This window comes from Pantherophis guttatus, chromosome 3 (assembly GCF_059756535.1).
Source record: "Pantherophis guttatus breed Tessera chromosome 3, ASM5975653v1, whole genome shotgun sequence".
NCBI lineage: Eukaryota > Metazoa > Chordata > Lepidosauria > Squamata > Colubridae > Pantherophis > Pantherophis guttatus.
Genome location: NC_142065.1, coordinates 61608997 through 61636151, shown reverse-complemented (window position 1 = coordinate 61636151; position 27155 = coordinate 61608997). Strand labels below are relative to the sequence as shown.

General features: G+C 36.4%; 1 protein-coding gene across 3 annotated transcripts in view; it reads left to right on the top strand.

Annotated features, from left to right (window-relative positions):
- Positions 1-27155, top strand: part of LOC117664199 (AGBL carboxypeptidase 4) — an 836143-nt gene that overhangs the window by 361482 nt on the left and 447506 nt on the right. For all 3 annotated transcript variants that reach the window (XM_034415043.2, XM_034415044.3, XM_060689907.2), the window contains exon 6: positions 21796-21835. In XM_034415043.2, coding sequence (XP_034270934.1) covers positions 21796-21835 — 40 coding nt within the window. The remainder of the gene's footprint in view (positions 1-21795; positions 21836-27155) is intronic.

Here is a 27155-nt window from a genome sequence, read left to right as displayed (position 1 = left end):
CAATCACAATCACTCCATGCACATACGGAAACATATGACTAGTCTTTTTTCCTCAATTACTTGTATAGGGATTATTCTCTATACTGTTTATGTTGTTTTGTATTTTCTGTTATGGATTGCACCAGAGAGGCTAAACCGATTTCGTTGTATATATGATATACAATGACAATAAAGGCTATACTATACTACCGTGTTTCCCCAAAAATAAGACCCTGTGTTATTTTTTTTGAACCCTGAAATAAGCGCTTGGCCTTATTGCCATGTGCTCAAAAGCCCGATTGGGCTTATTATCAGGGGGAAACAGGGTATATGATTAAATGGATTCAGAATTTAGATAAAGTAACTGATTGTGTATGGGGCCTAAGATTTGGTACATGCTGTGTACAGTCCCTTTTTTCATTGCTATATATATTCTACAATTTTAGTTTCCCATTCTTATATTGTCAGCAAGGTTTCTCCTTTCCATATATCCACAAATTATCATCCAATCTCATTGATTAATGTTGATAACAAAACACTTAACAGCAGTACTAGCAAATAGGTTATAGCAAATATATACCTTTCATGATTAAAAATGATTAAGCAGTTTATAAAACTAGCAAAGAAGACAATATTAGGTTAGTTGTAGATTTAATAGACTTAAATAAAAATGAGGACCAATAACATTTATTTTCCTTTAACTCTAATTTTTCCTGTTATGAAATATTAGACTGAATAAAAGTATTCAAACACTTTATGAATCCAGTTATGCTGCTATTTAGAAATTATTTCTTGCCACCAAAATAATAGTTATGCACTACTAAAGTACCAATGTCTGCCTAATAGATTACAGCTAAGTGGGTTAAGCTATTACTAAATTCCTCTTAGTGTTAATCAAAGGCTTTAGTTGAACTTAGCCGGCAATTTTTCAGGACTAACACACCATTGACCTTCAGATCCCCTTTTTCTTTGGGAAGTCTATATTGGGTGGATATTAATCTTTGAAACATTGATGCTTTCCTCCATCCTCAGTGATCTTCCCTTCAACTAAGAGCCTGTCAATTTTTCGTGATCTTAGGAACACTATAGTACTAGTGATTTTTCAGCAGCAGAAACTGACAATATTTATTTATTTATTTATTTATTTATTTATTTATTTATTTACTCACTCACTCATTCATTCATTCATTCATTGCATTTCTAAATTGTCATCTCCCTCAGAGAGGAACTCTGGAAGATATATAATAAAATGCCATAATATAGAAACAATATATAATATAAAAATAGAAATTGTTAGAATTAAAATTTTAAAATTAAAAATTTCTTAGAAGGAGGTAAAAATAATCAAACCCTGTTAAAAATTAATTGAAAAGGTGAAAGGAGGGCCCTATGCTCCTTTTGACTCCCCATGGAAGGGCACTCAGCCATGTTTTAACTCCTTTTAAGAAAGCCAGGAGAGTGGGGGTCTGCCTCACCTCTGGGAAAGGGACAATATTCCACTGGGCAAGGGTAATGGCAGAGAAGGATGTAAGAGAAAACCAGGCAGAAATGACGGGTGGAATTAAGCATGTTATCATTTAGAGTCATTATGTTCCCACAAATGGTCCAAGTCCAACCCCTCCTGAATTGCATTGATCCATATGCGGTACCAATTTGGTGTTGAACTTTAGTTGACTAAATTCTTGTGCTATAGCAATTGCAATAGCACTTAGACTTATATACTTCTCCACAGGGCTTTATAGCAATCTCTGAGTGGTTTACAAATGTCAGCATATTTTCCCCAACAATCTAGAACCTCATTTTACCGACCTTGGAAGGATGGAAGGCTGAGTCAACTTTGAGCCAGTCAGGATTGAACTCCTGGCAGTGGGCAGAGTCAACCTGCAGTACTGCATTCTAACCACTGCACCGTCACGACTCTTGGTACAGGCTTCCCTGCCTGAATGGGTGGTACAGGCTGATGTAATGGGATGATGATGATTCCATAAGTAGCCAGGCTTTATAGGTCACAAACACACCTTGAATCGTACCCAGAAGCAAATTGGCACCCAGTTCAGCTTGTGGAGCAGAGGTGTTACACATGTCCTTCTTTGGGCACTCCATATAGCTTGTGTGGCCACCTTCTGCACCAGCTGAAGCTTTTAAGGATAGTCCATATAGAAAACATTACAATAGTCCAAATGGGAGATGACTAGGACACAAGTGACCCAGAGGAAAGTCTTCTTATCCAGTTGAGTTGATCAAAAGCCTTCCTAGGTTCTTTGAACCAGAGCCATGAGTCCAAGAGGACCTCTAGGTTACACATTGGATCTGTCTGAGATGGTGCAAGCTCATCCAAGACCAAAGATGATAAACTCCCGGATACAGATGTTAGCTTAACAGCCATCATCTTCTGTAGTTCTCCAGTTCCAATTACAGGAACTGTATCTTCTACTAATATCTTCTAATAGATTCTGCACAGTTGGTCTGCAACAACTTCCAAGGTCATTTCCAATACTTGTCTCTAAGAATAAAATTAATAAGTTTTATTAATTAATTTCAGAGAAAATGTTACTGTACTTGGGAATATTCAAAGGTCACGCAGTAAATGAGCAAGGAAGTGTTTCGAAGAAAATTGCAACCATTTCAAATATATATAATGTAAACTAGGTAGTAAAATGTTTCTGTGGTCAGGCTTTGTCTTTGGTCTGGCTTGATTTGGATGTCCTCTGTACATGTATTACTTTCCCATCTCTTTGTTTTTGCTTTTTTTTGCTGTTTTACCTAATTAATAAAATTAATTAATTAAAATCAATAAAAATCCATATAATGACATGGTATATGTCATATGTATATATAAAATGTATATAGGTATACAAAAGCCCAGGCACCGTTCTTGCTGACGATCATCAAACTAACTCTTCTACTAGCACTGATGCCCCATAAGCCCAAAGTTCATTTCCTACTATCAATATGTTTTATGATTCTCAGGTGGAACGCATACCATTCTTCTTTTTCCCAGAGCACATAAATAGGCCAAGACCAATACTAACACAAGCTTTTTGCTGTCCTTGCTCTGTACCAGATTTATTGGTGTCATTTTTTTTCCCAGTGTAATGGAAGGTGGCACAAAGCTGCCCTCTCTATCTAATGCTATATAAATTCTTTTCTTATGTTTGCTTTCCTGCTTTTAATCTCTTATTAGCTTGGTTGGATGGAGGAATACTGAAGAAAATAGAAAATTCTATAGATAACAAAGGCTGGAAACTCATATATATTACATCTATAGTTAATAGCATCTGCATTCTGTTCTCTGATGTTTTCCTTAATAAATTGACGGGGTTTTTTCCAAGTGTACATGTGAATGTGGCAATATAATATATTCTAATTGTGTTGCAAAAAAGGTCACATTGAAACTACAGTATGAAGGATATGAGTAATTTTTCCTAGGGGAACTGTACTTTTTTGGTATTATGTTAATATCTGAAATGAATGCTATATATATCGACTCCTATAGAAAACAAATTTCATTTTTTTCTTATTAATAATAGCGTAGCCTGATGACTACAAGGTATGCTCAGATAAGTACCAGAAACAGACTATAAGTTCAATTATTATTTTTTTCCTTTTGATTGTGTCCAACTCTTGGAAACTGCCTGGATAGGTTTCTGTAGTTTTCTTGGCAAGGCTTTTCAGAAGCAGTTTGCCATTCCCTCCTTCCTAGGGCTGAGAGGTGGTGACTGGCCCAAGGTCACCCAGCTGACTTTGTGCCCATGGTGGGACTAGAACTCACAGTTCCTGGTTTCTAGTCACATCCCTTAACCTGTTGGTGAACCTGTGACACATGTGCCCGAAGTGGCACGTGTTGCCCGTTCCTCTTCCAGGTTTCTGGCATGCATGCACACATGACAATCAGCTGGCCTTTGTACACGAAGTGCTCCTTTTTGGCACTTGGTGCCGCATGCATGCACACACACTCCCCACCGAGTGCCGAAAAGGTTCACCATCACTGCCTTAACCACTACATCAAACTGGTTCTTAGGTTCCATATGTTGTATGATTTATATGGTCTACCTTCTATAAAAGATGGACTATATGGTGTATTCTTAGCTTTTACTGCATGTAGTTTATATAAGGAATTGTCTGTAAAACAAAGTACGCAAAGCACAGTGGACATCAAAAAGCTAAAAACGTAAAAATATTTTTCTAATGTTATGGTTCTAATAATAGGCTGGCTTCCTTTTTATATAAATATATTCCTTAAATAATCAAGTAGCATCTAATGTTTTGGAGAGGATTTCAAGATTATTCAGGCTTTTGTACCAGATTTTTTCACTTTCCTAGTTACAAGCTACTCTGATACTCAAAACATTCCATTAATTTTTTTTAATTTTTTTTTTAAATTTGATTTATATGCCGCCCTTCTCCGGAGACTCAGGGCGGCTTACAATGTGCTAAGCAATAGCCTTCATTCTTTTGTATATTTATACAAAGTCAGCTTATTGCCCCCACAACTGGGTCCTCAATTTACCTACCTTAGAAAGAATGGAAGGCTGAGTCAACCTTGAGCCTGGCGAGAGTTGAACCTGCAGTAATTGCAGGCATCTGGTCTTAATAACAGGGTGCTTTAAACCACTGTACTACCAAGGCTCCAAGGAATTTTGCTCTTCTTGGAGAGACAAAGAATGAGTACTCCAACAAAACTCAAGTAATATGTGTATTTAAAATGGGACTTTGGTTTGTTTGTTTCTTCGTTTTCTACCATTGAAAATTATCAGGTAACCAGAATATTCTTACAGATCAATAGATCTTTCTCTCTCCCTTCTCTGCAAGAATGTTGGGTCTACACATGTAGTAATCTTTTTCTTCTACCTAGCATTTATCTCAGAAAGATTTATCATCATAATAGCAGAATCTTCTGTTGCTACTGTTGCGCAGTAAAATGAGGTCAAATTGCTGAATCTTCAGCTAGGCAAAACGAGCAGGGGATTTAAATTCCTTGTTCTGCTTTTGGACATAACACCTTAAGCTCATTTTGGTAGCCTTTGGAGCAGGGATGGGTTCTACTTACCTTTACTACCGGTTCGCAATGGGATCGCGTGCACTTGCTTGCTTCGCTCGTGTGCGCGCCTTGCTTCTGTGCATCTTGCGAACCGGTCCGAACCGGCGGCAACCCACCACTGTTTTGGAGCCCCTGCCCCCCCAAAAATATTCCACTGAAATTCAGCTGCAAGAAATAGAAGGATGACTTTTCAGCAGTTTCCAGAAATAACCACAATGGAGCTTCACATTTTTGAGGTTAAGTGAGAAATTTGTTAAGTGAGCTTTGCCCCATTTTACGACTTATTTTGCCACATTTGTTAAGTGAATTGCTCCAGCTGTTAAGTTAGTAACCGAGTTGTTAAGTGAATCTGGTTTCCCCATTGACTTTGCTTGTCAGAAGGTCACTAAAGGGGAATCACGTGACCTTGGGACACTACAATGGTAATAAATATGAGCGCATTGTCAAGCATCTGAATGTAAATCATATGACCATGGGGATGCTACAACAGTCTTAAGTGTGAAAAACGGTCTTGTCCCTTTTTTTCAGTGCTGTTGTAATTTGAACGGTTGCTAAATGAACTGTTGTAAATCAAGGACTACCTGTATGGAGATATGACTGAATGATACAGTCAACCCTGCTATTAGAGTCTTCTCTCTTTTCTGTTAAAGGTGCCTTAACCTCAGAAACCTAAACATAAGAAAACCAGTGTGAGAAATTTGCTGTTCTGTCTGTCTCTCTTTTGAATAGCTACAAGGAGAACTGGATGCCTTTTTCTACAACCATTAGCAAAATCTGACTCTGACCCGGTGTATTTATTCCACAAATGACAACACCCTGATTAGCTTCAGCTGAGTCTGTGAACCATATTTATTGTCAAAAGAGGGAGCTCTAATAGAAATCTGCATATTAAATCCAATACATTTCCTATAATTATTGTTTTACAAGACAAACAAAAGCATTTAACTCAACCTGCTGTCATTGCTTTATTTACATTAGAGCTTTAATGGCTTTTTCAGAACCAAAAAGTTTGTGCCTCAGCTGAGAGGACATGTAAATTGCACAAGAAGAAATCATTGTATGACATGATAGCAAATTGATCTCGGTATACATCCAAATAAAATATGTTTTAATTCTTAGAAATGTTAATTGAAATGATTAACTATATCCTGTACTTTAATTGAGCTAACTTCTAGAATAATCTTTTTTCTAATAAGGTTAATAATATTAACATTCGTTACAGTGAGATAAAACAAAAAGAAGTGTTTTCATTTCAATGTGCCAAAGAGCTCAACTAGAATGTCTTGAGTATTCATTAAAACAGAAAGATGGGATTTAAATCAAATCAAATCAATTAAATAGCCATACATTTCTGAATATTAAAATACAGTGCACAACTGAAAAAAATATATAAAGGAAACATGCAGAAAACCACATTATATTAAGAAAAACTATCTGGAAAACTGTTTAGAAAAAGTGCTTTGGCCCTATGTTTAGAATTATCTTAGTAATATCATCAGTGCTAGAAGGGAGCGGGATTTGCTCTCACTTATATATAAAATGGCTTGGCCTATCAGTATTGGTGGGTGTGTTCTTGGTATGGAAATGGGACAACTCACCATGGCCAACTTGCCACAGCCAACTCACCACAGCTAACTTGCAGCGGGCGAACTTGCCACAGCCAACTCGCTGAAAGACAGCTCGTTGTGGGACCATTTAACAATTCTATTTAATTATTTAAAATAAATAAAAAATATTTTGATTTTTGCCATTCACAATTCATTCTGTCCCTCCTTTTGCATCCTTTATTTATTTATTGGTTCGATTTATATGCCGCCCTTCTCCAGAAACTCAGGGCGGCTTACAATGCATTGAGCAATAGCCTTCATACTTTTGTATATACCTGCTTTGTAGGGCTTTTGGGTCCCCCCAAGCGGTGTTCTTTTTTATACAAAGTAAGCTTAGTGCCCTCACAAACCGGGTCCTTTCTTTAATGATTCTATTCCATCATTTCTTTGATATTAGTGTAACTCTTGTCCTACAGTGAGTTGTCTTGCAGCGAGTTGGCCGTGGCAAGTTGGCCATGGTGAGTTGGCTGTGGCAGGTTAGTCATGGTGAGCTGGCTGCGGCGAATTGTCATAGACCCTTTGGTAGTTCCTTGATCAGGCTATTGCCTACTACTTGTTTGTCTCAGCTAGTAGTTCCTTAATTAGGGTATTGTTTACAGCTTAATTGTTGGCCTGGTATTAATCCTGGTGTCAAATCTTTCCTTTATCTGGGTTTTGATTGCTGACAAAGAGGTTTTTTGGTCTTCTTGATTCCATTTTATCTTTTTGATTGTCTCTTTTGAATGGTATATAGATACTGTTTATCTCTATGTGCCCTCTATAGTTCTGTTATTCAGATCATATAAATACATCAGATTACAAAATCTGGTCCTTAGCTATCCTAACTCTGTACTGTCCAATCAGACTGGCACAGATTCTTCAATATTCTATTTTCATCTGAAACTCCGCATGCAATCTCTGAGCCTCCTTTGATTAAAAATTAGTGGTTTTCTGTAGTTTTGATGGAAGAACCATAGAGTAAGTCCTATAATAATCTTAACAAACAAACAAATGTGCAAAACATCTCAAAAAAACCTCCTGCCTATTTGCATCATCCTGCTGCTGGTTGTGACCTCCTTCCAAATATCAAATGTGGCCTTCAGCCACCAAATCTAGGCATTTACCCTACGTTAAGAGTCTATGCTGGGAATTGTCTGAAGTGTAGTACATGCAAAATGTGTATTCTATCACAAAGCTATGGCTGTGCCTTGTTTGTTTTGGTTTAACTGTATTTAAAATTTTATTTAACTTGTCAGAGCAAATTATAGTTATAGTTTCCCCAGAATGTAGACGAATCTCCATTATCATGGGCCATGCTCCCTATCAGAGAAATATCTATAGAACATGTTCTGACATTTAAGAGAGAAAGGCTGCCTTCTTTTTATGTGACCCTGTATGTGTCATTTTCTATAAAGTCTGATTAACCTAGGGTATTGCAATTCTAAGTCTAGATGTACTCTTTCTACAAGCCCAAATAAGCAGAACCTCAGTGCCAGGAATGAGATAGCAACCTCTGTGTTATGCCTGTTATTGCTTTAGATCATTTCACCCAAATGCTAAGGGATGAATAGACTTCCTCTGAGCTGAGGTTATCCTTATTCTCTTCTCTAAAGCATCTGAATTTGACCCTTTCTTTTCATGCTATAGGCATACGTTCTCTTTATTCTATTCATAAGTTTATTTCCTAGACAACCAAGTACCAGACACATGAAGTACAGTACTACAAATGTGTGATATTCAGCCATGGTGGTGGGAAGAAAATTTGACTACCCAACAATCAGCTGTGTCTGTGGGAAGAGGTGGGGATCAAAACAGAGAAACTAACAAATGTGATATTGCAGTTTAATCACCACCCCTTTTGTAGGTCTGCTAATTTCACACACATGTACAAAGGGTAGGGGTTTAGATTGTGTTGCTACATTTGCCACCCTGCCTACTTTGGCTTTCCCTATGAACAGCACTGCCAAAAGTTATGTCCATGCTGAAAATGTGTCATAGATGGTGCAGCTGCCAGTTACAGTTCAATTATGCTCAATCACATTGTCCATACTGGAATAAAATGCAATTTCCTCTATTACAGACCTTCTAGTTGTAGCCCAAATATCTGCCATGTCAACTAGCTTTGGCAAATAATCATAGTGATAAAGACTCACATATTTTAATTAATTAAAACACACAGTATAGTAAGTAATGCTTTTTTCCCCCCTGAAAGTTTCATATTGGTTATGCTGTACTCTAGATTACAGTCATTGTGAAGTTGTCTGACTTGCAAGCTAAACCAGACAGGAATGACCAGATGAGCTCATTCTACTTCATTGTAAAGATACATTAACAGAATCTTGCAAGTCTGAAAGTACTTCGCTCCTCCCATCCCTTTTACAACTCAGAAAACTAGGGAGAGTGTCTACTACCAAGAGCCTTGGTGGTGCAGTGGACTAAAGTGCTGTTAAGTGCTAGCACTTAGCTGCCAGCTGCCTGCAGTTAGTGCAAGTTCAAATCTCACCAGGCTCAAAGTTGACTCAGCCTTCCATCCTTTCGAGGTAGGTAAATTGAGAACCTGGATTGTGGGGGCAATAAGCCAACTTTGTATAGAACAACACCGCTTAGGGGTCCCCAAAAGCCCTAATAAGCAGGTATATACAAAAAAAAGTATGTAGGCTATTGCTATAATGCATTGTAAGCCGCCCTGAGTCTACGGAGAAGGGCGGCATATAAATTGGACTAATAAATGAATACTGAGCCTCTTGCCCCAGCTGCATTCCTGCTACAAGCTAAGCTGCCTTTTATCTTACCATTCCTTTGGCTATGTTGCCTTGCCCAGTCTCCCGGGGTCATTCCCGCTTACGATTAAAGCAGCTTCACATCAACTCAGATTTGGTCCAATACTTACTCAGTGGTATTCTGTGTAAAAACATCTTGGCACTCCATTGAAAATATCCCCCTGTGATATACTGCTCATATTAAATTTTCTGCGTATTTCAGAATGTTTTCCAGCCCTTTATTGTTTTCATTGGTGGCAATGTTACTATAGTATTGCTATGACATTATCAATAAAAGGGACAGGCTTTTAAGTAATCTCTAAAACACAGACTAGTGATTTTGATGGTTTTTGTTCCCTTCAGTCTATGTCATGAATGCATTGACCCATGTTGTCAGTACCCAGAATTTACAGCTTAAAGTAATACGCCAGAGCTCCATTTCATAAGAAAATCAATCTTTCTCTTTAGTATCCAGAACAGCAATTGAAGCTTGATATGAATACAAAGAAATCTGTCACCTATTTTTACTATACTCTATAAATTGGAGCATTTACACTGTATACTGTGTTCTTATGTGTTGCTTCTCTTTCACACAATAAAATCCCAGATATAGATATCTGGTACAATGGAATTCATAAACAGAATGAGGATAAATTTTCCTTGCTCACTCACGTATGGAAACTTTCTTCACCCTTCCTGCAGCTGTGAAATTGGTTTGAAATGATGGACTGATATTACTTCACGAGTTACTCTTTACACATCAGAGCTATTTTACTAACTACAAAACATGCTGTTCTCAGGGGAGCAGTCAGCTACTTCCTGTGTAAAATGATGAACTCTGTTGCAACTTGTATTCAGTTAAAGTTGGTATTCATCCTGTATGTATGGAGACAATGTCTTGTGAGCTTAAAAAACACCAGCAAAGATATATGCTTTATTCTGGAAGTTTCTCATTCTCTTGTACTAATCACAGAAATTTCATGATGAAATCTAGTGTGACTTGACTGCATAAACTGTTAGTTTTTAAATGTGAACATAAACATAAATCCTTTTGGTTACATTGATTAGAAGTTAGAAGAATCCTTTAGAAGATAATAATAAAAGATATAAAGTGACATGATGTCCTATAAAATCTAAAAATATATTTTTTTAGGAAAGCATAGCTGTATGTTTCCCTAGGGAGCCTTTGTGGCGGTATTTTTCTCTCATTTTCTATTGAAACTCCATGAGCAGAAAATCACATTGGGTTCTTTGCTTGAATGAAATTTATGTGTACATGAATCTAGGATTCTTAACATATATTCATACAAAATTGTTTTTAGGGCAACAGACTGCAATTTAAAAAAATAGTAAACCTGATGTTTGCAATTGGAAAAATAAAAATACAACAGACCAGTAAATAAACTAGAATTTAGTATACTTTCAGACAGTAATTTGTAAACTATTCTTTGGACTACATGTGCTGTTCTATGGGATCAGAGGCAACCTGCAAACTACCAGTGAGAGGAACAATGAAAAAAAAATATTTTGGGTTGTTTTTGCACCAAAATGTACTGAAGCTTGAGTTTAAGCCAGCATTTCTATATGGCTCAATTGAATACACAGGATGAAAAATGGCTTCAAATGATAGGAAAATCAGCAATGAATATGTATCAGTGTCTACCTACTGCATGCTGGTGTTTCCTCTTTGTCCCATTATTTTGGTACAACTACATCAGAATGTAGATAAATGCAGTTTTAACCTAGAAGCCATTCAAGCAACCTCACATGCAAAGGCACAGGAATAAATTACCAAATAGGAGGCAGGGTTGTTTTAAAGTGGAGGGAGGGAGCAAGGAGAATGGTTTGAGAAATTATAATCACAGCATTCATCATTTACATCTAATAGATATAAAATACATGAGAAGCTCAGTTCCAGGGAGCAAGAGTTTTATGCTACAACAGCTGACATAATATCCTGTTTTAGACAGAGCCAATTATTGCTGGTTAAATAAAATGCATCTTTAAAAAAAAAATAATATTAATAAATGGCCCAGGGTAGACAGAGGTGTTATAGTGATGTTTTGGAAACCATAAAAGGTTGGATAATTCCTTTGCTACTGAAAGAATTCACTTGGCAAGACCAGAGTGCTAATAGGAGCACAATGACTTCTGTCTGCCACAATGCCAGTCTTGAAGAAGACAACTTGTAGCCCTAAAGCCACTTCTGGCTCCTGCCTCCCCTTGACTGCAATTGCTGCAATTTTGTACTGAAGCTTTTTGCTCCTTTGAAACAGAAACTGTGTAAACATAAAAGTAGTGTAAACCTTAAAATAAACGTAGCACAGTTCAAAAAGAAAGGGGTTCCCCAAATATCTCCTATTCCAGAAAAGTGGAAAATCATCCTACCTTATCTATTTGTTTGTCAAGGCCATTCTCACTTTATATCACTGACTATGTTAGCTACATTGTTGACTACGTTAGCTAGAAACTCTATTTCTTTCTTACTGAAATATTTAAAAAGTCCAACAGCCAATAAAAGGTTTTCCATCCTAATATAATCCATAAATCAATTGGGGGCCTAAAGGAAATTTATGGCAAGTGATAATGAAGATAAAGGTGCTTTACATAATGTTATGTAATGTATAATGTTATATAAACTACTGGTTATTAACATCATTGTTTGTTTACTTTGTATTCTCCAGAATATCTTCAGAAAAGTTATTTTTGTCAAAATATATGGTCATAGATTGAAGATGTGGGAGTTTAAAAATAATAAATAGAAACAAAAAAACCCACCTAAATCAGCAAATTTATTTATTTATTTATATTTATTTATTTATTAAACATATGCCATTCATCTTGCTAAAGGTGCCTCTAGGCAACTTACAATCAATCAGTAAAAATGCCAATATGATAAATAGTAACATTAAATTTGAAAATTACTGAAGAGGAGGAGAACAAGATGCATATGAGAAGGAAGGTCGTATCTTAGTCCATTAGCCAACTGTCAGCGTTCCAGAAAAACCCCACTCCAAATAAAGATGCGGAAGCAAGCATTTTCCAAAGTTCTCTTTACTAGAATAGGCAAACTGGCACATCTGGGAAAACCCGAATCTGAAAAGTCCGGGTTTTCCCTCAGTAAGTCAAAACCCCCCAAACCATCTCCTTTCTCCCCAGTTGATCACATGCTCCAATCAACGTCTGTTCCATCTTGACCCAGCCCCCTGACCACTGCTTCTCCAGATGCTGGATCGCCCTGACCTTGACCGACAGGAAGAATGCTATTATGTCTACTAACGACCTCTCTCCTTAATCCCCCCCCCCTCCTATTTTCCCACACATGAGAAGGTGGCAGCATTGAAGCTTCTGGCCTAATATGGCTTCCAAAGCTGACACCAACTTATTTTTATTTATTTTTTAATTCATATCCCACTTTTATTATTTATTAAACATAACTGAAGGCAGCAAATATAGCTAATACTCCTTCTTCCTCCTATTTTCCCCACAGCAACATCTCCATGAGGTGAGTTGGGCTGAGAGAGACTGACCGGTACAAAGTCACCCAACCAGTTTCATGAGACTACAACTCAGAGTCTCCTGGTTTCTAGCCTGGGTGCCTTAGCCGCTAGACTAAACTAGTTTTCACTCCTTTCACTCCTATAATTTCAATATGGCCTTTTTAGCAAAGAAATGCTAATAATAAACTAATTTTAGTGAAGGCTGCTGTTCAATTGTTGGTGAACCATAGTTTGGAGACCATTTTGTATGATGTTCTGCTTGTCAAACAGGCTTATATGTATCTTTTTGCTGCTGTAGTTTCCTGGGCTCACAAACTTCCCAAAGTCTATTATGGTTAAAAAGAATAAAAAAGCAGGCTCGCTCTCTTTTCATTCTTTCCACAAGTATTCAGGTATAGTTGTGCAAGAAGATGTACTCTTTTTTTTTGGTTTGTTCTGTTCTTTATGCAGTTATTTCAATCATAATGTCTTACATATAGAAACTTATAGCTTCCCAGCGAGTGAATCAATGTTATGACAAAATGGTACAAGGCAAGATTGCTCAATAGATTAATCTCTCAAAATTAAAAAGCCGGAATGCTGTGTGTAGAGCTGTTCCTTTGAGGCATCCTGATTGACTGGATATCTTGTTGCCTTTTACAGGAAATTACTGAAAGGAGGAGTGGAGTTGTTGCCCCCCCCCCACTCTTCGGTCAAGACACACATTTCTGCTTCCTCCTTTTTAAAAACGCTGTCTGTTTGGGGCCCCACCTTATATCTCATTACTTGTTTTTATTCCATTCTGAATAACTTAAATGGATTGGATATATGCTTTTTGATATACCCATATGATTTTACAGAATTAAACGGCAGTATCAAGATAGGCCAAATTCAAATCTGCCGTGTACCAAATGTGATTGAAGAGCAGCAGAAACCCATCTGTGATGCAGCTGTAGCAGTACAGAATATGTCCAGACCCTTTCCTTTTAAATTGACATAAGGCAGACACTTCGGACAAACGTCTTGATTGCCTTTGTTTCAGAAATGATTCCACTTAATGGAAGAAGTAGGGAACAAAGAAAGCTAATGGTAAACAGGATGGAACCAAGCTTACTGCTCTGGGTGGGTCCCCCCCCCCGACAACAATAAAATAAGAACAATGCTGTATTCAAGATGCAACAGCTGAGAGAATATATGGATTTGGCTGAATGCCAGAGATGATACAACTACTAAAAATATACCAGGAAAATCACGTTATACCAGATAATTTTGCCAGTAATGTTATGCAATGAGAATGTTGGCAGAATATAGAAATAAATCTGTTTTATTTTAGTTCCACATGTACTTGACATTTTTTTTCATTTCATATTTTCTCCCTTTTGAACTCCTCTCCCCCAACTCTCACTCTCACTCTCTCTCTGTCTCTGTCTCTGTCTCTGTCTCTGTCTCTCTCTCTCTCTCTCTCTGTCTCTCTCTCTCTCTCTCTCTCTGTCTCTCTCTCTCTCTCTGTCTCTCTGTCTCTCTCTCTCTCTCTCTCTCTCTCTCTCTCTCTCTCTCTGTGTGTGTGTGTGTGTGTGTGTATGTATTCATACTAAGCAGCTTTACATCCACAAATATTATCATGTGGACTTTGTAATGCTCTTTTTTCTTCAAAATACGTAATGGGTGCATACTTTTCTGAAAGCCTTTTGGGTGACCATGGACCAGTGTCATTTTCTCAGCCCAGGAAGGAGGCAATGACAAATCACCTCTGAAAATTTCCCAAGAAAACTTCAGAGAGTTATCCAGGAAGTTGCTGGGAAGTAGCACTGACTTGAAGGCACTGAATAAATAAAATAAAATGTATTTTTTCTATGCAATTATCATTGAGGAGTACAGAGATAATCTTGAAGAAAGACTGCAAAAACAGTGAAATAAAATCAGCTCAGTCAGTTAAAGAAATTTAAGATTACCCCACTTTACTTCTCTTTAGTATGAAAAGGGGAAACTTTTCTTTTCAGGCTTTTACCTTAAATTTATCAACACTGTGAAATTGTGTCCCAGTAGTCTTTGTAGCATCTGTTTCCTGAACTGACCTACCTCAAGGGGCTGGCCCCTTTTTTCTGCAAAACTATATATATTTTTTCATATGTGTGGTATCCGATCCCCTGGCCTGAGCACATATTAGTTACCACCTCTTTAACATAGTTGTTTGATGAGATAAAGGTGAAAAATATGTTTGTTTTACCAAAACAAATCACAAAGTTTCCTGAGCATCATAGGGAGAGGGATTCTTCCCCATATAATGGTTCTGATGTGTCCAGGGCATCATTCTGGATCTAGGGAGTGACAAATGTAGGTTCACATAACTCTTAAAAGTAACAATTACAGACTCAGTACACCTTTAAATTTGTTTCTATGGATGATAAGAAAAAAAAAGGCTTCTCCTTGCTTGAAGAAAGTGTCCTCTGTTGGTTTTAGATAAATTGATCTGAACTGTTTCAAAATGTTGAAAATATCCCTATTTCTATTATCGATACACCCATAAACAAAAAGTAGGTGAGTCAATATCCTATTACTGGTATGAACAGCTGCAATTTGTTTCTAATTAGAAATTCATTGAATAGTATATCCCATTTTCCCAAGAAAGGGCAGGCTCTTAATGGTTAATAATTGCTTTCCCTAATCTATATATTTTCTGTCAGAATACTTTTCCTGTTATTTAGCGTTACATAATATAATACATAGGCTGACAACTGAGGGGCAGTTCTTCCACACTGAAGTAAGTAATCTATATCTTATATAGATTCTTTTTATGTTAACAGCACCACATGTGGCCCTTATTGTTTTTATTCTGTTTATTATTTCTTTGAAATAAGTAGCTGTTTAACACACACTTTATTAGCTCCCACTGCTTATTCCTCACATTCATGTCTAATTCTGTTTGTGTCACTAGAGTTATCTGTATTGGTATTATAGTAATTGATGTCAAAAACACAGCAATAACACTGTGACTTAGTAATTTTATCTAATGAAACTCCAGGCTGTGGGAAAATATATATGTTACTGGCACCAAAATAAAGCTTAATGTTTTAAAAGTTAACTCTATAAGAAGTAGAACTTCATTTTGCAAAGGCCTGCCAGATGGTTAAAAGCTGTTTTCAAATGGAATTGCCTTAGTTATAATTGCTTCACAAAGTAAAACATTAAAGAAAAAAAAAAGAGGACAGTAACTCAGCCCAGGGAAATAGCTTGAGTAAAAATGATTTCATTTGGATAAACAACATAAAGGAAAAATATAAAGTTAGAAAGACATGGGTCCAACTAATTGAAAGTAGCCTGCCTAGTTCATGTGAAGGTATTAGATATTGACAGTAGTGTCTCATTGTTACCAGTTAGAACTTATCCATCTAGTTTCTCCACATTAGGACAGTCTCATTCAAGTAAGGAATTAAATATTCATTTACTGTTATTGAGAAAAATAACTGAAGCATTTCTCTCAGCACAATATATCACTAGAAGTTATCTGCCCCTGAAATGCCCAAACTAACTGCAAGAATAAGCCTTCTCTGATTTTTAGGAACAATTTATCTATGTGTATGGTATTTCTCCATGTCTATCTAAATGTATATATTTTTTTAAATCATTGAATCATTATTTCTGTGGCAGAGTGTGATTTCTCACATGTAAATGGTATATTATATCACTCAGATGACTGTATAATATACTATTCCAGAAATTTCAAAGAAGAATATCTACAGTATATGATTTTCACAGCAAGCTCTCATGGTAGCAGAAAATGGGGAATGAAAATGTGGACAACAGACAGGATATATAATGAGTGAACACTGACTTCTGGCATCAAGCAATATCTCCATCAAGAACATTAACCAATAGAAAAATATAATAAAAGTAAAATGAGAGGAGTTTGTTCTGAATCTTTTGAATCGGAGAAATCACAGGAAACTTGCAAAGAATGCAACAAATTGTGGAAGATTTCTGATAATTAAAAAATGATTATGCTTGCAAGGTTGAAAGAAGTAAATGGGAAAGACAATGGATTAGGTGATTGGCTATAACCAAAGAGATTATTAGAACATCCTTGGATGTGGAAAAAGTTTGTTACACAAACAAAGCAGAACAGCAAATATTTGTTCGTACATTCAGGAGTTGATGTACCTGTATGGGTAGTCTCTATTTGTGCATCTTGAAGTCGATTCCCTTCTAATAATAAATAGTTAAGGTGTATATCTATGCAGTTGAAATTAAAAAAAAAACCATGAAGAAAGTGAAAAGTTTTAATTCAGGTAAGTGTTAACATTATTAGTTTATTTTTAGATGATGAATAGCTGCAACTAATAATAAAGATAAAGGAAAGTGTGAATTGATGCTGCATTATATGAATAAAGAATTGTATTTTTTAAACTGAAAGACCAGATTAGTTGGTGATTGAGTGTGATATTTTATGTGAGAGAGCGATTGGCTGAAAATCACCCGGATTGCACTAGAGCAGTGGTGTCAAAGTCGTGTCATCATGGCGGCATCACGTGACGTATCAGGACTTCCCCCCCTTCATTAAACCGGGTGGGGGCGGAGGCAGCACGTGATGCATCTGGCCCGCCGGGTGCTAGTTTGACACCCCTGCACTAGAGCTTTCACTCTCCCAGCTTCTAATCTGATGTCTTAACCACTACATTCAATTGACTCTTGTATACACATTATTAAATTGCAGTTACTAACAGTATTAAGTAGAATGTGTCTTAATAGTATTAAGCCGAATGTGTGTTGTATGAATAAGTGTAAATTCTGAATGTAAGTATATGTGAAACCATTTATCTGTTTGTATGTGTGTCTTTGTATGTGTCTATGTCTGTGTGTTCTGGGAGCAAAATACTGTTACCTCTCAAGTGGCTGAAAAAATAGTGAAATAGTGTATCAAAACACTTATTTTAAAAAAATATCAGAGAAAAAAAGAAGCGAGCTTTAGAAAGAAAATAGTAATTAAAGTAATGTTCACTACTATTATGTTTCAAACCAGCAACCTTCTTTTTACAAAGCAAATGTAACAGTGTAGTTGTGAAGAGTATAGAGGAAATCTAAAAGGAATTAGAGCTGCTAATAAGATTGGCTCAGTTGAAAGGGCATTTCTTCTTCTATAAAGCAACCAATGAATTGCTGGAGCTAGCCTGTAATTAAATAGAATTCTTCCAGCTGAAATGGAAGGAGGTTGTTTGTGATGGGAGGAAAGGGCATTAAAAGGTGATATCTGTGATATCTTCAGGAAAAAATTATTTGCTATCCCATTCTGGTGATTGGCCAACTAAGCAGTGAGACCCCTATATCTTCTTCAGAACAAATGTAAAGAAACCAGGTGAAGTGAATTAGCTATATTTGACAGAACTGATAGAGGGAGTAGAGAAATCCATTTACTGGATAGGTAGAGAGTGTTACTAAAAATCTGCAGTTTAGAAGTCTCTTGCATAGTTTTCAGAAGAGTTAGTATTCAACTGTATTGAAATATCTTTGAATAAAGCTTCTGTGAACACATCTTATGATAAGAAAAGAATTGACCTGTTTATGATGTGTTTCATTTGGGTTTAGAGTTTTAGATAATGAAACAAAGAACAAAAAAGTAGTGAGGACCATCTTGCAGATAATCTAATCTTAAATGAATTTGTTAATTTACAGATAATAATACTTTCTTTGTACTTTTTGTACTCACCCTGAGTTAATTATGGCTAGAATTAAATTGAAAAAGTCAGCAAAAATCCCTAAGGGCATCAATACCAAGGAAGAGAAGTTAACTGCTGAAAGGGAAGAAAAAGGGGGAATATATTATCAGGAGAAAAGGTTAAAAGAATTCTCAAAGTTTAAAGTCTTAAGTCAGAAAAATGTAATAAAGAATTTCAGCAATAAAATATTTTAAGGTCAGCCAAGTACAGCTATATTCAGGGACAAATCCATATATTTAAATTTGAATTTGAAGTGAAGAACAACAGTGTAGTTATTAGAATGAAATACAATGAAATACAAATAATAACAGTACTTGATGGATTGTGGTATGTGGATTCTATTCAAATATTCTGAATAATGATAGCTCCAGAATTAAGATACAGAGAGGTGGTTCCCTTGCAATAATTGAAGTAGTCAGGATAAGATAAGATTCATTTTAACTTTTGTTGTGAATATAAATTATGTATGGGGTAAATATAAGAAGGAAGCAAAAAAAGCTATAACTAGGAAGAACAAATTCTTATGAGCAACTTAGAGAACCTCCTATGACAACTGCAATGGTTCCAGATACCATATCTTTTCAGCATAGGAGCAAATGTATTTCTAGCTTTATCAAGATTCAGTCAGAAATGTTATGTCGTCTTTTCATGTGTGTGTGTGTGTGGAGAGAGAGAGGGGGAGAGAGAGAGAGGGAGAGAAAGAGAGATAGAAGGTTTTATTATTATAAGGAAGAGGAGATTTATTTACAGGAAATATATTATGTACATAGGCAAAGCCATATCCGACCAGGAGGATAGTCCAAGGGCATGTACTCTATGTGTTAACTTTAGCAAAAAGGCAGAAAAAAGTTACCTCAGATTAATAATGTATTAGCCAAAAAGCTGGAACATTTCTAAAGAGTACAGACAAGCAAAGGACTTAGTAAATCCATAATTCTCTGTTTGTAGCCCACTTCTTCCTTTTTTTCAGTGGGTCATGAAGTTCTGAAAACTCAAGTGGCTGTTGGATCTACATCTCTAACAGAATCAATAGCCTCAAGTAGCATTGTGGTTTTCAGGTCAGCTTAAGTAAAGAAGACTGTGGTAATTAGAAAGTGTTTTTGAAAAGTTAGGGAATGAAAGCAATGGCAATGGGGAAAGGACCACAGATTTATTATGAAAGATATTAGATGTTATATCGGTTTATTCGTGGAGAAAAACTGTGTTGTTGCTAATACCCAACGTCAATTTGTTGGGAATCAATCAATCATCAATCTTGGTTTATAATTTGCCTAGTGCTGATAGGTCAACAAGTTAAATTTATAAGAACAAGATAATAGCAGAGTTTTCATGACAGAAAAATACATATCTATTAATCATAAATTTTTGTTCTAAGGAGGAACTGGGTCCTAGGATTTAGGATCCAAAGGCAAAAAAAAAAAAAAAAAAAGCTTTTTGGTTCACATAGTGCAAATTTTGTACTTATCTGCAACTGCTGAAAGTAGCTGCACCATTTCTCAGGATTGTGTGACAACCCTCCACAACTTCCATATGATCCTGGGAAAGGACACATTTAACTTTAGGAATTGCAGGCAGGTGCTCTAAAGCACCTTTTTTGCCTTTGAATCCGAAGTGATGCATAGTCCTCTACTTGTCAGAGAGGTTCAAGTAGCCTTTAGGAACTGTGTTCATTCACTAGATAACATTTGATTACAGAAATACTGAAACTTTCAGTTCACAAAGATGAGACTGAATGAACAGAACTTGGCAAAAGGAGAACTTTTTAGTTTAGTAGTCATGAAGGCATGCTTCCCATTCTCAAGGACTTCCAAGTGTCACTAAAAGAATAGAGACAGCATAATGATGAGAATTAGATTAGAAGAGGATCAATAGGCCTGACAATAAATGAAAGTAACACAGACATTATTGAACAGATGAGGAAAGATAAATTAAAGTGGATGGTGTATTCTGTAATGCTAGTGCTACATAAATGTAGGACCAAAAGAATTTAGAAAGAACACTAACTATTAGGAGGTCTAACAGAGAAAAATAAATGGCAAATAAACATTAATATGATACTGTGAAAAGGGGTGAAACAAGCATATAAAGTTTTGGATTTTTTATTTATTTCTGGGTCTATATATCATATCTTGAAACAAATATTTCTGCAAGACATCTAAGAATAAATAGAAAAACATTTTCTTTTCATATATTTCTGGCCGGTGGGCTATACAAAGAGCTGGATCTAAAGACCTCAAATTTCAAACAAAATCCAACTTTTATTCTTTATGCAGTTGAGGTATCCTTGGAGAGTAGTCCTATGGCATATTGGAAACTAAGGATAAAAAAGCTATAAGAATTGTGAGGATTATGGAAGTTTTTTTTTTAAAAAAAACACCCTACTTTGTTTAAAACAATTATTAGTATGGGAGAACTATAAATTTTTTAGCATTCAGTACCTGTAGCAAACCTATTGGATTGTTGTGGCAATGGAATCCCACAACAATTAGTGATGACATACTTTAGAAGTCAGACTACATTAACTCATTTGAATTTGTAGTATAAAAATTGATCTTTTGTATCAGTTTACTTTGATGGGAGTTCTGCCATCATAAATAGACATAGCTGTAGTAAACAGATACAAGAAAAGTCAGTAATGTTTAGTTTGTACTTTGGCATAATTAATAAAATAAAATAAATAAATGTGGTAAAAAGTGGCTGTAATCCATATCATAATCACCTGCCAGGAATTCTTTCTAATGGACCTCACCACTTTTTGGAGGAACTGCAATAAAATTTCCTTTCATTTTTAATTCGCTTCAATTTCATTCGTTCTACAGATATGTTGATGCACAGACATACTTACACAAAATACAGATAATTAAAAAGAGTTCAAACTAAGAATGTTAATTAAGATTACTTGGACACAGAATCGTGAGCATCAATTCCTTTCATTAAGTCATATCATATAACTCCTTGGTTGATGTATTAAATGCTTCCTTTGTTTGAAGCAGAAAAAAAAAATCTGAGCAGAGATGTATGTGTGTACATTCATCATCAATTTAATTACTAACACTCTTAAGAACACAAATTAGGGAGCATTCAAAAGTCAATGCTAGACACACATGGCGTTCATAATGGTGGGCCATGTAACTTGCAATTAATTCTATTGCAAATGTCACAACAGTAGCATTGTAGATCTAAGCTGACCTGCTAAAATTAGTTATCTTTCAGCAACTCCTTTTATCATTTGTTTTTCAGCAACAGCGGCAACTTGACCTCTTGACTATAACCAACCCTGGTGAGTACGGAACAAAGCTCAGTTTTTTCCCCCTATGTTTTCTTAAAGAGATGGTTGTCTGAAAGTGTCTCTTTATCCCTTCTCTGACATGCAAAATGAAAAACACTGTTCCCCAGAAAATCTTTAACATAATAACAACTGACAGCTATATTGTGTTTGGTAAAGCCCCGGGCAGTTATCCTTTCACGGAGCTGCCTCTTCAGACCTTTACTCTGTGAATTTGAGTGTTGATATTTCTATAAACCTCCTGGGATTATTTTAGTGGTATGTCTGCAGGGTAGATATACTATAATTCACAAAGTATGTTCAACTATCACAGAAACATTCTGTTTAACTTTCTGTAGCAGTAGCGTTAGATATTTACTAAAAATCAGAGGGAGCCTATATTACTTTTCCATGTTGTGGCAAGGGAGAATTGATAGTATGATTTGGAAGATGCCTTAACTTCGTCTGTCTCTCTCTCTCTCTTTTTAAAGAGGCTTCCAAAATCCTATAATGTGACATATGGCTTTTGATACATACTGCTTATTTAATATAGTGGAATTTAATCGTGCTACTAACTGTTCAGATGTAACTATTTCTTGGTTTTCTGGCAAGTGCTTCAAGGAACAGTATGATTCTTGTAGAGTCAAGGCAGGATGACTGTGATGGATTATATCTACAAAGGGGGTGGTGGTATGATGGACTATAGAGAACTGGAAGAAGCACATTCCAAGGAGGTGGAATAGACAAGCAATAACACAACCTGGAGCTGAAATGGAGAACAAGAAAGAGATTTAGAACAGCCACTTGTTAGAGCTCCCCAGTATAACTGTTAGGGTTACAGTGGTATAGGCTTAGTCTGGCAAGATTCTGTTTATACGGTATGGGCAATTGAAGAACTGAATTTTGACTGGATTGTTACATGTCATTCTTGGGCTGGGCCTGACATCATCTCTTGTCACCAAAGCAGTTACTGTAAATGCAATGGTTTAAGTTGTTTGTCTTCGTAGCTAAGAACCTGGATATAAATATTGATACTGAAGTCAACATTGATAGCCCTCAATTGGATACTAAGACCCAGCGATCTCTTTCTGATGAGATCAAACATATATGCCAGATCACAACTATTTCTGAATTACTTTTCAATTTCGAGACAGATCAGATAATCATGGGTTCTTGAATTTTCTTGATCGAGAATGTTCTTTAAAGGTGTGCATGCATTGTGTATCAATGTTGGAATTTAAATCTTATTTCAAATATCTAATGCAGATATTTTTTAAAAAAAGTTACAGCTGGTCACATGTGAATGGTATAATTATGAACCACTAGTCATACTGGATCGGGATTCTGGGAGCTGTCATCCATCAACCTTTGGAGTTTTAGTAGATTTCTACCATTAAATCTATATGAAGTAGTATAAAAATGTTTGATTAAGTAGCAACTATTTAGGTATGCATATTTCTTAGACTAATCAATATATAAGTTTTGTTCCTTTGTCTAGGTTATTCTATTGTCAGTTCTATTATTTTAAGAGAGGAACAAAATAATGCTTAAATGTTTATGAGAATTAAAACTATAGATGCTGTAGTCCATAAAAAGAAACAGAATAAGAGGAACTTCTTTCTCTCTTCTATGCAAATATCCAGTCTACAGTCAAAATCTGGGACAATATGAAGATGGTTTATTATAAATCATCATTCTTAATATTTAAGAATGAATTGTTTAAATCCACTGTTGAAGACACAGTTCAGTGACAGAGTGTCAACTGTGCATACAAGAGTTCTGTTTTTGTTCTCTGCTGTGTCTGGGAATTACAGGAAAGAACAGGATGCAAGCCTCCAGTTCTTAGGAAAGATACAGAACAGTCAGGATATTCATTACTCTACCAAGTGGGGAGAGTTTGGCTTTATTTCAATTATTTTAAAATGATTTTTATATACGTGGTCACAAAGAAAGAGCAAATAATATAAAGGTACAACAGAACAGCCATTTTGTGTGCTGGGAGCTTGTTGTGTGCTGGGATCTCATAACAAAACACCAATGTTCTAAAAACTGTTTTCAAAAAGAGAACATTTCCCTCCATTTTTGAGCAAAAACTGGTAAAAAGAAATAATAAGCAGCATTATTTAAAGTGTCCTGGCTCCGTTGGACTATTTTTGGTGGCTTGCAATTGGGTTTTGTATGTATATGTGCAGGGATTTTGTTTCCATGCAAGTATAGCAAACAAAGGATATCCCTCCTGCTATTAACTTAGATTGGATGAGATCCGTTGGGATAGTGGAGGGAGGAAAAGGCAGCAGTTGAGTAAACACATGATTCAAGGACCAAACAGTCCTTTTGGATTCTGTACTTCTCCTGGGAAGAGAAAGCCAAGACTCGTTTCCTTACTACTGAGATATATAATAGTGCTCTCAACTCATGCTTGAGTCTGCAGAAAACAATAGCAAGATGTTGCTAACCCCTGTCCTGCCTCTATTCTTTCTTTCCGGTCAAAGTCAGTCACTTCCAGGGTGAAGCGTGATAAAAAAACAATAAATTTCATATACCTTGAAACTACTCTTGGGAGTGGGGTAACACTACCTTAATGGTGATACATCTTAGAATGGTTTAAAACTGTGATGAGATTAAGAATGTTGTGGAGACATGGCAGAAAAAAGATGTTACCAGGTCATGTCTGGGCCACACTGAAGTGCAGGTGGAAAAAGGCCAAAAGAGCTCTGCAACCAACTAACCATCTGTGACTAATGCATTACTGCTATAGGAGCTCTGCTGGTTGACTCTTGGCTGCCTACTTCAGGGAATTCTCCTACCTCCCCTCACTCTATTTCAATAGTCTTTTAATGTATTTTAAGTTCACTTTGTCTCCTGTGGTTTGACTGGATTGAACTCTAAACTGTCTGTGCTACAACCAGCTTTCAGGCAAGACTGCTCTCTGTTTTTTTTCTGGAGCGTTCACATGTCCTCACTCTCTGCATGCATTTCTACTTTTGAAAGATGCTATTTATGAATAAACCACTTATAAATTGAGGCAATGTATTTGCTCAATCCCAAAACACAATGCCGTTTGTAGGAAACTCTGGTGTGTCCTTTTTATTGTGAAGAGGAGATGGGAGGATCTGTGGGGATCCTATCAGTTTGTACATCTACTTGATCATTTTATTTCTGCCTCAATTTCGGTAGCCCCTTCACATTCAGGTTCTCTGCTTCTATCACAATGACTTCTTTGGTGACAACTACAGAATCACTTACTCTTACTGAGGCTCTGGCACGATTTCATCTGCTGCTGAAATACCTCAATTGATTCTGGGATTCTATTACTATTTGGTTATCAAAGTACTATGTAACTTAGCTGAGTATGTGGTAGGATAAAGGACTCTATCCTTTGCAGCTCAGCTTATAACCAATAAATATATCTTCATTACTTCTACAATTTAGTTTGCTCCTTTATTTATTGGAACATAAGCTTACTTCAGATCCAAGCACTATAAAGTATTTAACATTGGGTTTAGTTTCATTTCATAATTGAAATCATATTGCTTGTCTACCTATAATGGGCAATCTGTTTTTATAAATAAGATGCAACCAAACTACTTTTCTTATAGTAGCCTGGAAATGAGAAGCAGACTTTTTGTCATTTCAAGTAGTGTTCTGTCTATATATATATAATTTTGTTCTGTGATATATGAAAGTGTTATATTTCTTCACAGTCTAAGGCCTTTGAAATAATGAGAGGGCAGGATGGACAAAGAACACAGTGGTTACTGCACAGAACATACAATTGCTGAACCTTGTCTCTTATGGTTTGTTTGCTTCCTAATATCATTGGATTCAATGTAGGTTCTTAGTTAGAAGCACCAGAAATTATTGATTTTCTGGGGCTTCTTCTATAGGATCATTGCCAAAAACTTAATTTTGAGGATTGATTGCTGGATTTTTTTTAAAAAGAAATGTTGCATTTTTGTTCAGTTTATGATTATTTTTCTAGATAATCTTATTCAAGTCTATGAAAGAGTCCATGACTAGGCTTTTACAATAATATAACTGTAACATTTTGAACATCTACTTTTCTTCTAAAAATGAACATAAAGTTATGAGTTTAAGTCCTCATTAAGTCCTCACTTAATGATTAGTTGCTTAATGACTATTCAGTAACAAGGGATTTCAAAAAAGCTACTTATGATCTGTCCTCAAAGTCATGTTTGTTTCACAAACACACACATACAATCATGTGATTTTGGGAATCTTGGCAACCACTGTAACCAGAAGTTACAGCGTCCCATGGTCACATGACTACAATTTGCAGAAAACTGTAAAAATGTTCATTGGATATACCAGATTCGCTTAATGAACACACAATTTGCTTACTGACCATGGTAATTTCACAATTGTTGTAAAAACAATCGTAAAATCATATCAAGTCATGTGATGACCCACTTAATGATTGCAATGACTTGTAACCAAAATTCCAGACTCAGTTATGGTCGTAAGTCAACCTATTTTATTAATTCATAGCTCAGAAATGCATAACTCTCATCTGACTTTAAGTTCTGATTTTGACCTGTTAAATTGTGTAAAATTACAGAAATAGTTTTTCTGCATTGCTCAGTTAATTTTCACTGGTTAGAGAATAATAAGCTAACCCTCTTGGAGTAAAATGAGATGGTATGAGGGCTTTACCATTCTATTATATTGATTGAAGTTTGCTTTCCCACTATAATAAAGACGCTTAGAGAGCATTTGGAGGACTAGACAATCCGATTCCGACTGGACACTGGTGAGGTCTTATATCAAGACCTACCTAGTGGCGATAAAAGCGGCAAAATCTAACTATTTTTCCACTCTTATCGCATCTGCAGAGAACTGCTCAGCCGCTCTGTTTAGGGTGACCCACTCCCTTCTTCGGGGGGGAGTGCGGGAAGATCTCTTGCAGGGTCGAGCTGAGGATTTTGTGCAATTCCTGCATGATAAAGTCGCTCGGATTCGGGAAGGCTTGGACTCCGACTGGGTGAGTCCAGGGGAGGAGGTGAGGGTAGGTCTTGAGAACATTATCTGGGAGGAGTTTGATCCTGTGGCTCCTGAGGATGTGGACAGGGTTCTGGGTAGGATTAGTGCCGCCACATGTTTATTGGACCCGTGTCCCTTCTGGCCTCCCGGGAGGTTACACGAGGCTGGCTCCAGGGGATTATAAGTGCTTCTCTGAGTGAGGGTGCCTTTCCCACTGCCTTGAAAGAGGCGGTGGTGAGGCCCCTCCCTGGACGTGGCTGAATTAGCCAACTACCATCCGGTCTCCAATCTTCGTTTTGTGGCGAAGGTTGTTGAGAGTGTGGTGGCACAACAA